The 13,603-nt window shown below is 47.5% G+C and overlaps 1 protein-coding gene across 4 annotated transcripts in view; it reads right to left on the reverse strand.

The window, feature by feature from the left end:
• Positions 1–579: 579 nt before the first annotated feature.
• The window catches only part of ATP8A2 (ATPase, aminophospholipid transporter, class I, type 8A, member 2), a 651,371-nt gene continuing 638,347 nt past the window's right edge, over positions 580–13,603 (reverse strand). For all 4 annotated transcript variants that reach the window (XM_014539417.1, XM_014539416.1, XM_014539418.1 and 1 more), the window contains one exon: positions 580–6,403. In XM_014539417.1, the coding sequence (XP_014394903.1) occupies positions 6,306–6,403 (98 nt within the window). In that variant the 3' untranslated portion in view covers positions 580–6,305. The remainder of the gene's footprint in view (positions 6,404–13,603) is intronic.

Below are 13,603 nucleotides of genomic sequence, written 5' to 3' on the forward strand. Positions count from 1 at the left end.
GATAAGAATGTTGTCTTCCTGATGCAGGGAGGGCCCCGTTGTTAGGGGGAATGTATGGATCTGCTTTTAGGTGGAAGCAGGAGAGCAGAGAACTTTTCCTGCATCTGGTGACTCTCCAGGGCCTTTAGCTCATAATAGTCAATATGCCAAAGTGGTATGTTTGGGGGAGCATGCTCTGAACCCCTTCAATAACAGTGTCCCGATTTCATGCCTTGACGACCGAATTTAACCTCCCCACATTTCAGCTTGCAAGGAAACTGAGATGTACTAAAGGCAGTAAAGTAATTGTGGGAAGAAGACCTTCTAGGCACATTTTTCCTTTAAATGATCAATCCAGACTCAGCGTGGCCCCGTGGACCCTCTTCTCATAACGGAGACCGTCCTCCGGGAGTACATGGAGCTCATGTTAATTTGCAATTCAGATTCCCCTGCACTCCTGCCGCTTACCAGCACTTCCTCCAGAGCATATATATGTAGTCTGTACCTGCTGACAAAACCTATGTGTTAGAGTCCGAAGTCCCTATGGCACCAACTGCTTATTAGTGAGAAAAAAATCCAAAATAAAACACGGTCCAATCATTTACTTTAACAAAAGATTTATTTGAAACAGGTTTGTGCAGACATACACCAGTCAACAGGATTGATCAAAGCCACAAATCACTACATTTTCCAAAACCTCTAAAAATACAAGTAAATGCCCTTCATTTGTATTCACTCCAGGAGGGAACCCAGCTCCGCTATAATGTGCTGCTATAATTTAACAACCAGAGGACATTAATAGGATGTGAAAATGGTAACACTTCTAGAGGGAGGGAACAAAACCCCCACGCTCCACAGAAGAGCTCACCGCTCTGCTGGGAGCCAATTAGACGTGCCCCCACAGCTCCACTCCTCTCTGCATAACCAGATTAAAACCTCCCCGTCACAAACAATATTTAAGCAATCTGAGCACAGATGTGACAGCAGACAGGAGAGCACATGGCTTCAGTTGCATGAGAAAACACCACAAAGATGTTGCCTTCAAACAGGGACCCAGTGACCTGCAGGAAGGGGGATCCACGGAGGCCGCCGCATACCCCTGCAGCTGGCCTGTGGGCACCACCCCTGCAGCTGGCCTGGCTGCAGCTGCTGGCATTGCCCTTCAGAGGGAAGTTTGAAGGCAGGCAGCACAGCACACCCCTGAGTTCAGCAATCACTGGCAGCATGGGAGAGTGTCAACCCTTGCATTGATTTTATTAATGAAAAATCAGAACTGTGTTTCCTTGCCCAGCGATCTATCTGGAAGGAGGAAGGCTCTATGACAGGGCACACTTCCCTTTGCAGTTTTTGTATTGGTGTTTATTGATCCACCTGCATGCCAAGCTACCTCAGGGAACCCAACTGAATCCGATCCCAGGGGAAGTGGGTTCACGTCCTGATCTTTGGGCTCTCTCCGTTCTGGCCCTTTCCTTCCACACTGGAGAGCTTGCCCATAAAAGGCTCTTGATAAGCTCTCTTGACCCCTGAGTTTCCTGGGCAGCACTATTTGGATAGTGCTATTACTTCAACTTTCTTCTTCCTATTTCTGTCATAAATCAAAGCTACCTGACAGTTTGTTCCTGACTTTTAAAACGAACAGGACTCCTTTCTTTCTTTAGCCAGGACAGAAGAAATGCCGATGGACTAATCTTGTGTGTTTTTCTTGGTCTGGTGCCTGGGAGAAAGCAGAGTAGATATCTCTAAGGCAACCAGGGCAAGAGATTGTCATTGGAAAATGAGGCAGCCTGGGTGTGAAAAGAATCATTCTTTTGTGTCCCCTAAGTCAGGGGAGCAGAGGTGTTTGTCAGACTTAGCAGCTATGCATCAGGCTGGGGGTAAGGTAAGGGGTGAACGTGCCCCTCCTTTTTGCTTCCATTTTTTTGTAGCTTCTGGCCACTTCAATTTATGTTGGTTCAGCAGCCTTTCCTTCCCACTGAACACTGCACCCCGATTCACAACGCACCCAACCCAAAATATGAAGAGAGACTTTCGAACAGAGTACCAGTATGAGCTTTGGCATTAGATGAAGCTGCTGTGATGGAGAATGGAAATGTGTACTGTGGAACAATTTGGGGTGCTGAGAAAAGAATGCATGAAGAGTACAAACATCAGGTTGAGTATTACAGGTCTATTCCTTTTGAGAATACTTATAAACATATCATTATGGGGGGGGGTCTACGACCCATGGAAACCCTTCTAATGGTTCTTCTTGCCCTTCAGGATGGACAAATGGCTGGAATGAGGCTCAGTATCCTCCCTCAAGGCGACCCTGAGACAAACACAGCGCTCAGCAACAAAGCCAGTGGATGTTGCTTCCGCCTTGCATGGGGCTGTATGCTCACTATCTCCATCACTACTGTATTGGCCAATTTAATCATTTGCATAAAGAAAGTATTGAGTGAATAGGAGGGGGGATGCCACCTTTTGACTTGACCCGATAAACATATTTCTTTGCAAATTATTACTTCAGGCTCTGCTTAACTATAGCCACAGTTTCCCTATTCACATTTTTTTATGGTTCCCAGGAGATGAGAGCTACATTTCAAATGCTGAGGCTAAATCACTCCTTGAATTACGTTGGGACAATGACCCTGGGCAGTAATTCAAACCCTGGCTGAAATGTGTGCCATTTTTTCACATGTTCAAAACCAAAGACAACGTTCTATTGCAAACATTCTATTCAACTTATGGTCTAAGACATAAATCCCCAGGAACAAGAATCTGATAGGAAGTTCTCTTCCTATGCTTCAAAAAAATAAGATAAAGGGTCATTGTTATAACAAATGGAGATTATAGACCATAGCTTTATTTTTTTAAATGCAACCTTAAAGTCTGTAATATATACATCCATATGCATTTTCAGATGTTAGTTACCTACACTCACTTTTTTTTTCATTATTCACTGCTTCTTGACAAGTTATTACTGATTTTCACTGCCAGCTCCCTACAGCAAGACCTGAAGCCTTCTCAAGGAAAAGGAAATGTCAACAGAGTTCTCAGCCTTGCTCTGCTGAAACCCAGGCTCCTGTTTTAGGATATTACTCCACGAGTGTTAAAGAAACAGCACCTCCTTTAGCCAAACACAGGTCCTGTGTGTTGTACTGATCCAGAAAAGGGCCACACACGTGTGCACCTGTGTGGGAGATGAGAGAAGGTACCGCTGGTCAAGAAGCCTGGAATATTCTGCCTAGAGACAGGATAGACACATCAGCTACATCTCCCAATTATTCCAAAGCCCATTCTGATCAGTAATGAAGTACTAATCCCAACAATCAAGTAGAAATGGTTGGTTTATTCTGCTCTCTCCTCCTCCCCTTTCAACGTGCAGTTTGCACAGCCGCCCTTGCCTGCCCATGCCGGTGGAGAGCTGAATCCAGAGCCTAGTACTCCGAACTGTTGGTCTCCCTCTGCAGAGTCAGCAGAATGGGACATGGGCTCAAACAAGAGTCGGCAGTCTGTCCGTGCAACACTAGACTAAGGCTGAGCCTGCGTGGGTTCTGCCCCTTTAGCCCAATCCAGAGACAGGCCCTGTGTGCTGACCGAGTGTGACCTGCCAGCCTGCATGTCACTTACCGTGTGGCAGAGTGACAAGTCCCATGTGGCATTTCCACTGAGCTGACAGCCAGTGTATGCAACTTAGTCCAGTCCTCCCTGCTCCCTGGGGAGGAGTTGTGTGTGACACTTTGACCTCAATTTAAAGATAGGACAAATGACACAGCCCCTGAGTCGCCCTGTCTAAATATTCTACATCACACATAGTGACAGCTGCTCCTCCTAGAAACCCAATTTAGTCATCTGGCTACAAGATAGCTTAATTGCATAAGAGAATAAATAGAAAGGCATCACATCTACTGTATTCTGTGAGCATGTTTCATTATTGCAAAGACTATTTGTCTACTTCTCAAGAAAATTAGAAGATATACTTAAATCTCAGAAAATTTGAACTATATTTAATGTAAAAAATAAAATAAAAACCAAAAAACCCCAAACACCACACACGCACATTCTAATTCACAAATCTGATTCAGAAGGTTTTCAGTTCAAGAGAGAGCTAAGTGTTTGACAAAGAATTGAGTTTGAGTTGCCTCTTTCCAAACAGACTTAGTTCTAAATGAAACCAAATAGTCAGGATGCCTAATGCACATTCATTTCTCACTTTCATTTTTCCTCTGTATTGAGACCATCATCTTTTTGGGTGTGCAACAAAGACATACTAGTACACCTTGGTTTGTGTTAATTGTTAGACTCCCCTGCCCTCTGTGATGACAGTTCTTCAATGATTCACTTTGCTGGGTGCTATAGTATTTAAATGTTTCATCACCTTGGGGAGGAAGAAGTGGCAATTTTCTGAGCCTCACCTGTTAATTGCACTGCCTTGCTTCCCCTCAAGCCCTGGACCCTGGTCACCTCTTAAGTGAGGGATTCGTTTTCTTAGTTGATGCAAATCATAATTATTTCAATGCCCAATAAGATGTAGATGTTCTAAAAATAAAGGGTTAGGAAGCAAAGTGCACTATTGTTTTATTTCCTAATCTAGCACAGCCATTCCCAGAGGAACTGTGTCATTGCAGCCAGTAACAGCTGCCCAGAATTATTTACGTTAAGCTATCCAGAAATCTGGTTTGGCAACCAAAGCAGAGAGGAGAGAACGTGCCTCCAGGCTGGTCGTTTATTAAGGGCTCCAGGTGCTCACATGACCGCCTGAAGGCATCCAGGTTCTGTCCAAATTTAGAACAAGGGACTCTGCAGTTTGGAAAGTCAATGACTTCCCTTCCTCTTCTTAGACTCAGGGTACTTCCTACTGTGAGCGGTGCCTGTATCTAACACTGACTGAATAAGGAAGGAAACCTTGTCGATATAAAAAAGGCTGTGGAAATGTTTGGAATTCTTTTCAATTAAAACTGCCTGTCAACATCGTGTTTAACCTCCTGGACATATTAGGCTGATCAGGACATTTGTCTGGGCTTCGGGGCTTGATTTCAGAGTTTCCACTCTGACTTGGTGGAAAGTGTCCTCTATGCCCGCCTCCCTCTGTCCTTGCTTTTTGCTTTCTCCTTCCATGGTCATCCTCCTTCCCACACTCAGGGACCCCCTCTCTCTCAGCTGGGTTTGCATATTCTCTCTGGTTCCAGAGCGACAGAGTGATAAGTATGTTCCTTCACTGGGGAGACATGCTCTAAATTCATTCATTTTCCAACAGTGAAAATCCAAAATGTGCTCTCAGCTCCTAAGAAGACAAGCATGGGGTCTTAGTTAAGAGGATGCTAGAAGTCCAGTGGTCTGAAGGCTGGGAAGTGCGTACTGGGAGCCTGGCTAGCAGGGTCCCCACCAGCGCCCTGACCCGCAGGCTTCCCTGTCACCACAAAGAGGCAGGTAAACTGTAGAACATCTGCAGAAGAGCTGCTTCTTCCCTTTAGTTATAGAAGGAAAAGGGCGGCGGAAGAAGGGACTTCTTGCATCTGTATCTGTATCTGCTGTAGAGAAAGGACGGATGCGGACTCGGCTTGTTGCCCACCAGTGGCCATGCACTGAGCACAGCGGCCAGCCATGCAGAAGGTGTGAGGACGAGGGATCTGGGTGGCACTGGGTGGACTGGGCCAACCCCTTGGGAAGGGTGCAGAAGATGGTGTTGGAACACAGATGGTTTGCCCCACTGGGAATGTGGCTGAGTTTCACATCAACATTCTCAGGTTACAACATACATATATATAATAGGAAACCATATATTTGTGATTTCATTGTAATCAAGAAATTTATGCCAACTTCATACAAACATAATAGGAATCAAAGCAAGACAGCAACCTGCCTAAAGTGGTCTCATTGCTGTCTGTGGACTTTGTCTGTGAGGTAAAAGGACAGGAAGCAAGTGTGTCCGGGCTCCCTGCCACGGGACAGGCTTCTCACGCAACATAAAACTCTTTTATCTCCGCTCCCAGAACAACCAGTACTGATGTTTAAATATCGATGAAACATAATGTTTTTAATTTCACACCTCACAGAGCACAGCTGAATGCTTCATAACAACGTAAACAAAAGTTAGGCCAAGCACTGCAGACAAGTTGGGAGGAAAGAATGGCTTCCCCCGCGGTATATACTCCAGGTTTGCGAGGGAACATATAACTAACAAACCGGTTGGCTAAGGCCACAGAAATGTGTTTTCTCATATTTTGGCTGCTGACACCAGTCTCTTCTGACAAAGATGTGTTAACACTGGGTACAAAAACTGCATTTCTTCCCCAGGATCAATCAGGAAAACTCGACTCGTAGTTCCTCCTCACTTTCCCGTCTTATTTCCGCTTCGATTTCTTTTTGGTGGTGTCATAAGCACGAACAACTTCTTCCTGAGAAACAGCTCCATGCTCTTCTTGAGAGAAGGCGTACCCATCTGAAAGAAGCGCACAGGAGGGAGTGGGTAAAGGCAGAACTGGGGGAGCGCACGAGGTTTGGAAGAAGCTGCTTTTGAGGAGACTACAGCTGAGCTGGTGGGAGTCTGAGACGGGGAGCCTGTGACCCAGAAGGGGAGCATGGGCAGTGTGGGTGTGTGGTGGCAGGATGCAGCCTGGTGGGCTGGGTCCAAGGGGTTCTGGCTGCTGACACTGGGATGGGAATGGCTCTGAGGGGCGGCCTCCCATTTAGGAGTTGCAGTTGAGCTCAGCCTGGGAAGCATAAACAGTGGGTCACTGGTCCATGTCTGCACTTTCCCACCACCAATCAAGTTGTTCTGCTCCGGAAATGTCCCAATGCGCCTGAAGCTGCAGGCTGGCCAGGTAATTTATGAAGCTGTAACATGCTGGGGAAAACATGCACCAGCTCACAGTGAAAGCTGGTAAAGGGCACATGACGTTCGGAACGGTCCTGTTTCTAAATTGGGCTGATTTGGGCTGGTAATAAGAGATTACAGTGGGTAACACATCTTATTTTTGTGTAAAGAAAAAGATCACAAGATAAAGGCAAGAGGAATTTAGTGATCGGCCCTGTGGCCACAGAAAAACTGGTTCTTACAATCAGCTCTAGTAATAATAATAGAAATAATAATAATAATCCTATATAATAAAAGCCTAATATGCAAATCGACCGACTGGCAGAACAACTGGTTGGCAGGGGGCAGGGCTGGCAAGCGGGCGGCACCAGGCCAGCCAAGATGGGTGCCAGTGGGCAGAGGGAGGTGACGGTGATCAGGGGGCGGCGGTGACCAGCAGTGGCGAAGGGACAATTGGGGGAGTGGGGCCAGCTGCTTGCTGGCTGCTCACTGGCCTGGCGCTGTCCCCTGATCGCCCCACAGGTTGCCTCCTGCAGAGGCAGGAGTGGGCCTAAGCTGTCAGTCGAACATCCCCTAAGGGCTCCTGGTCTGCAAGAGGGTGCAGGCTGGGCTGAGGGACCTCCCCCACCCCCATGCATGAATTTTCATGCACTGGGCCTCTAGTAATAGTAATAATAGCAGCAGCAGCCAACAATTATTAAACACTGTGTGTACCAGGCACTGTCCTATGTACTGTGCACAAATGACTCATCTATTCCTCTCAACAGCCCTATGAGATAGATGCTAGTGTCTTCCCATTTCACAGATGAGAAAACGGAGGCATGGATTGATTTCATGATCTGCCCAAGATCACAGAACTAGTGAGTGGCAGTTTGGAGCCAGACCCAGGCAGTGTTTCTGCAGGGCCCACACTTTCCTGCATCACCAGTTCTTAAAAAGGTTTAGCAATAGTGTGCTTTCCTTCTTAATTGGTTCTGCCCACAGATGGGACATTTATAAGATGCCCTCTCTGTTGGCTAACCCTTCTGGCTCAGGTGTGCAGAAAAGTCCCACAGCTGGATGAGACATTCTGACCAAGACAACATAGTAAAAGCCTAACAAAGGTGACTCCCACCCACGCCTGTTTATGACTGATCAATAGAGCTGTTAGTTAATCATCATAGTCTTTAAAGGAGAAAAAGAAATCAGAAATTCTCCCGGATTATAATTATTCTGCTCAGACATCTGCTTAAAAAGGAGAGTTTCTGGAGTATAAAGACATATAAAAACAATGTGTAAGAGAGTCTTTGAGGGGATGGAGAAGAAGAGACTTCAAAAGATTCTCAGGTGACTTCCTACTCTGTGTATGCCCACAGACTCGGAGCTCTGTCCCTGGGCTGGCTTCCCAGTTCTTCTGGACAGCCTGCCTTTCAGCACCACCTGAGAAAGCCCAAGGGCAGGAGGGCCACCCTGGGAGGCCAGGGCTGGTCTCCAGAGGTGGGCTTGGGGCCTTCTGAGGACATGGCTGGGCAGCAGGGAGCGGGTGGGTGTGAAAGCAGAACAAGCAAGCAAGCCTGACCCAGAACAGAGAGCAGTGTTCCACCGGGGACTCTTGTCTACTCCCTCACCTCCATCTCTAACAAAATCAAACCCACAAACCCAATCCCACTCTGTGTGGGAGCCAGAGGAAGCAGCCACCCCCTAGGCCAGTGTGAGCACAACCTAGCTGGGTACTGAGCAGGCATGTCACATGTCTGGAGCAGAAACACAGAAGCAAGCCTGGAGAGGGGCTGCTGGCTTGTTTGGGCTCTTCTCCTGACCCCTCCCCCTTCCCTCCCTCCCTCTTCCTCCTGATGCTGGGCTGCCAGCCTGTCCCAGGACAAGTGCTCTTTGTGCAGCGTCTTCATTGCAGTCCTAGAAGAGACACCTTTCCTAGGGATGCTTCAAAGAAAAATCTAGCAAATAACACTGTGTCCTCCTGTAACAAGACTGTGTCCTGTGGTCCACTGGGACACTTCCTTCTGCAGTCTTTGAAAGGCAATGTTTCTAGTAAACACACGATGTTTCCGGGAGGGGACCCACAGCAGCTGTCTTTGGATCCAGTGTGCTGCCGGAACGACAGTCCTGCTAGGGCTCTGTGCTCCCCAGGTGGATGCTTCTCACCCTGACAGAAGTGGCTCTGGTCCCAAGTAATGGGAAGGCCTGGGGAGTGCTCTTCGTGAACCTGCCTGGGGCAGGCTGGGCTACTGCGTTCTCCGCCCTGCAGATGGCTTTCCCAATCTGCTCGGCTTTCAGCATGGATTTGGACCCAGGGCTCAGGCCCTGGGGGCCAGGGGGCTGGTTCTAATCCCTGCCTGGCAGTAGCTTGGTCACAGGACTGTGGTCTCTTTAAGCTTTCTGGGTCTCCTTGGTTTAGTTTCCTGTAAAACAAATGGCCTGGACCAGGTGAGGTCCAGGTCCTCACAGCTCTTGCCCTGGCTGGCTGGCCCCAGGCCACCGAGCACTCCACCTTCATGCCAGGAAAGGGCGCCTGTCTCAACAATCAGTCCAAATGGAACAACTGCCGCCTCTCTTTTTGGATGTGTGTTTTGGGGGGAGAGGGGCAGAGGGGAAGGAATAAAAGGAACTTGTTGAGACATTGTTTGGGAATGTCCCTTTGGGAAAGGCATCTTAGCATTTGGAATTGTCCACTCCCTATTAACCGGAAGGAGCAAAAATCTGGCCTTTCATTTGCTCTGTTTTTCATTCATACCCTGCCTGTGCCTACTGGGAAGCCAACCGCGGTGCTTTTTTCTGCTTGTAGCTCGATGGTGCCCTTGCTTCTATCTGCCTCACTGGCATGAGGTCCTTGCAGTGGGATTACTCCTCACTCAGTTTCCAGCAAAAGAGATGGCAGAGAGGGGCTCCTGGTCCAATAGCAAATCTCTTTTCTTGGGGTGAGCAGAGCACCCCGAGGTCACTACCTCACTACCAAGTGGTTTCTCTGCCAGTTCCTATTAGTTGCATCTACCATCATGTTTCCAAAATGTTGTGCACTAAGACTTTCTGAACCAGACTTTCTTAATCTCAACTGAGACTTAAGGTAGACTTTGCAATTCAAAACTAAAAGGAGGATGGCCCAATAGGATTACCCTGGGGTGGAGATAAACTACTTCCCTCTCAGAAACCAGGTCTGGTTGTAGTTAGAGTCACACTGGAAGAAGTTTCAGTGGGACAATGGCATTTGTGAGCCCAAAGTGGGGCTGCACCCCTCAGCTGACAAAGACACATCAGTTCACCAGCTCTGCCTGACAAGCATTAACCTGCCCCTGGCATCCAAACAGGAAGCTCAGAGGGAGCCCCCGGCTCTTAGCATTTCCCACTTTCATTCATCTTTCAGGGAGTCCTGACAGCCAGAAAGTACTGCTGGGGCCTGGAGAACGCGCCAAGTGGTCCAGCTCTGAACTCTCCCTGGCTGGCCTCCTAGAGCATCTGCCTCCACAGCCAGAGTCTGAGGACAGAATGAGGTAGGTGGGAGGAGATGGAAAGGCAGGTGAATCTCTTAGTTATTTTGTCTAATAAGACATTTGGTAAAGTCTATAAAATTATGTCATTTATTTCATTATTTTGGAATAAAATTACCCTTAAGTAGCATTCTTTTGAATCTGAGCTCTGATAATATCTTTTTGTAAGAAAAATATATTTTATTGATTTTTACAGAGAGGAAGGGAAAAGGATAGAGAGTTAGAAACATCAGTGAGAGAGAAACATCGATCAGCTGCCTCCTGCACAACCGCTACTGGGTATCGAGCCTGCAACCAGGGTACATACCCTTGACCACAATCGAACCCGGGACCCTTCAGTCCGCGGGCCAACACTCTATCCACTGAACCAAACCAGCTAGGGCACTGATAATATCTTAATGAAAGTAGCAGTTTTCTGCCTGGAAAAATATTCCTAATAGCAGAATTGGGGAATACCATGGGACGATAAGGGTATTAGACCATATAGGAAACACTGATCTTGTGTGTTGGTTGGTGGCTCATAAAGAACCAAAAGTACTTCCAAGATTAGAGTTTTTCCCCCAGTTTCCTGGGAAGACTGAGGCCCAAGACAGCTGATGGTTAGACCCAGGAGGACATGTGGGGGCCCAGACAAGCTATGCAGAACTTCTCACATCCCAGGAACAGTTTAAACTGCTTGATGGCCTCGTATAGTTGTCAATGACAGAAACATTCTATTATCAACTCATTTTGGGGTGCTTCTTAAATGTGCTGTGATTTCCGAAGCTTTTTCATTTCTTGTATTTGTTCATTAGAATTCTTTTGTCCTTTAAAATATTGAGAATTCAGCAAAATGTTTAGTTGTTGTTCTAAGATATTTTATTACGCTCCCACAAAAGTTCTCACTTGGTCTTTGACCTACACAGTTGCTCTTGAACAACATAGGCTTGAATTGTGTGAGTCCACTGATATGTAACTTTTTTTCAATAAATCCTCTAAACGTATTTTCTCTTTTTTATGATTTTGTTAATAACATTTTCTTTTCTCTAGCTTACTTTATTATTAGAATACAGTATCTAATACATATAACATAAAAGATATGTGTTAATCAGCTGTTTGTGTTACCAGTAAGACTTCTGGTCAACAATATTATTAGAAGTTATATGTGCTGAGAGAGTCAAAAGTTACATGCAAATTTTCACCTGGGGTTGGCACCCCTAACCTCCCACTGTTCTGGGTCGACTGCATCTATTCTTTCTTGGTTACTTTGAAGAATATGTAGTTTGGAAATCAGCATGTGTTTCTCTGTGTCTGCTATAGAGAAGGCGCTTTACATCCATCATTGGGAAGCCTCATAAAGACTAAGTAAGCTCATATTATTATAACTCTGTTTTTCCCCAGTGGATGACACAAAAGTTTCAAGAAATATGTAAGTTGCCCCCCGTTACTCAGCTATGGCAGAAAAAAAATAGTGATACCTGACATTTATTGGACTCTATATTGTTAGGCACCATTCTAGGCACCTTATGATCTCATTTAATCCTCCCAACAACCCCAGGTAGATTCTTATATCATCTCCATTTTACAGATGTAGAAACAGAGAGGTCAACTTGCTTACGATGACAAAAATGTTGCCCAGACAGGACAGGACTGCAGGCAGCTCAGCTCCAGAAGTGGACCTCACACACCTCACTCCTTGGACTTCCCTACCAAGCCTCCTGATTTGACCACTCTCTTGGATCAGAGACACCACAACTGTGATTCTGATCGCTAGGCCACACTGGGCCAGTTACTGTACTGACCTGAGCCTCTGCCAGGTGCTCTTGGGGCTGACACCACCTCTCTGCAGGGGCAGTGGAGCACTAAAGGACACACCAGGCAGGTGAGGCCCCACATGGAGCTGGCCTCAGTGGGAAAGTGAAGAGAGGAAGTGCATTACTGAGAGGAATGCCATTCCACCCTTCCCTTCCCTCTCTGATATTGTCAGACACCATTGACATAGGACCTTGAATACCTGTCCTATGGATGCCGTGATGATTTTCCCTAAGCTGTTCTTGGTCTACCATCGCTTCCTTCTCACCTCCTCAGGAGGAACGGGAAGCAGGAAGCGAGGCCTGGGTGAAGAGATGACATGTGAACGTGTAAGAGGGAGTGTGGCGGGAGGGATTGGAGGGTTCAGAGATGTAGGGGCCCACAGGCCTACAGGCCTTGGACAGGAAACCTGCATTCTAATGACACCCCTCAGCTGGGAGCCCAATGGCTGGATTGCTAAAATGAGCCCGTAGCTTTCCCATGAACTCTGGCAGGGACCCCATCTTCTTTCATGGCCTCCTTTCCTGCTCCTTTGGGCTCCATTGCAACTCGAGACCCTGCTCAGATCAGATGCCTTTGGCAGAAACCAGACCAGGGCTTTAGTGGTCAGAGTGGGGACACCAGTGCTAGACTTGGGGCAGCCTTCCTGGATAAAGCAGAGACTTTTTTTCCAGTGATTGGCATTGTTTTAATTAATATACTAATTCTATCTAATAAAAGAGAAACATGGTAATTAGCCGTACCTCTGCTACCCTTCCCATTGGCTAATCAGGGAGATATGCAAATTAACTGCCAGCCAAGATGGTGGCTGGCAGCCAGGCAGCTTAAAGCTAACAGGAGGCTTCCTTGCTTCAGTGACGGAGGAAGCCAAGCTTCCCCGCCTGCACTGCCGGCCTCTGAGCTTGCAGTTTGAAACATTGTAACAATTATAGAAGCTAAACAAAACCCCAGAAACCTGTTTTCAGTCAGCCGGGATCTCAGAGCTGGAGTCGCAACAAAGTTTCGAATACAGAAGGTAAACAAAGGCCAGAAACCTGCTTTCAGCAGCCGAGCCTCAGAGAGAAAGCCGGCTCTCAGTTCCAGTGACAGGCATAGAAGGTAAATAAATGCCAGAAAAAAAAAAAAAGGAGAGGTTTGGAGCTTCAGTCGCCCCCCAGCCTGAAAACAGCCCTTAGCCCCTCACCCAGACTGGCCAGGCACCCCAGTGGGGACCCCCCCCCTGAAGCAACAAGATGGCGGCTAATTTGCATACTGAAGGCAGGCGGCAGCAGGCAAGGCTGTCTGCGGTCTGGGACCCGGATCTGTGACCCTGCCAGGCGGGGGGCAGTGCTTGAGGCTGTCCGAGGGCTGGGACCTGGATCCATGTCCTTGTGAGTGGGGCGGCAGTGCTTGAGGCTGTCTGCGGTCGCAGGACCTGGATCTGTGACCCTGCTGGGCGGGGGGCACCGTGGGAGGCTGTTTGCAGTCCGGGACCCGGATCTGTGACCCTGCCGGGTGGGGGTCAGTGCTTGAGGCTGTCCACAGGACCAAGACACGGATCTGTGACCCTGCC

This window comes from Myotis brandtii, unplaced genomic scaffold (assembly GCF_000412655.1).
Source record: "Myotis brandtii unplaced genomic scaffold, ASM41265v1 scaffold216, whole genome shotgun sequence".
Lineage (NCBI taxonomy): Eukaryota > Metazoa > Chordata > Mammalia > Chiroptera > Vespertilionidae > Myotis > Myotis brandtii.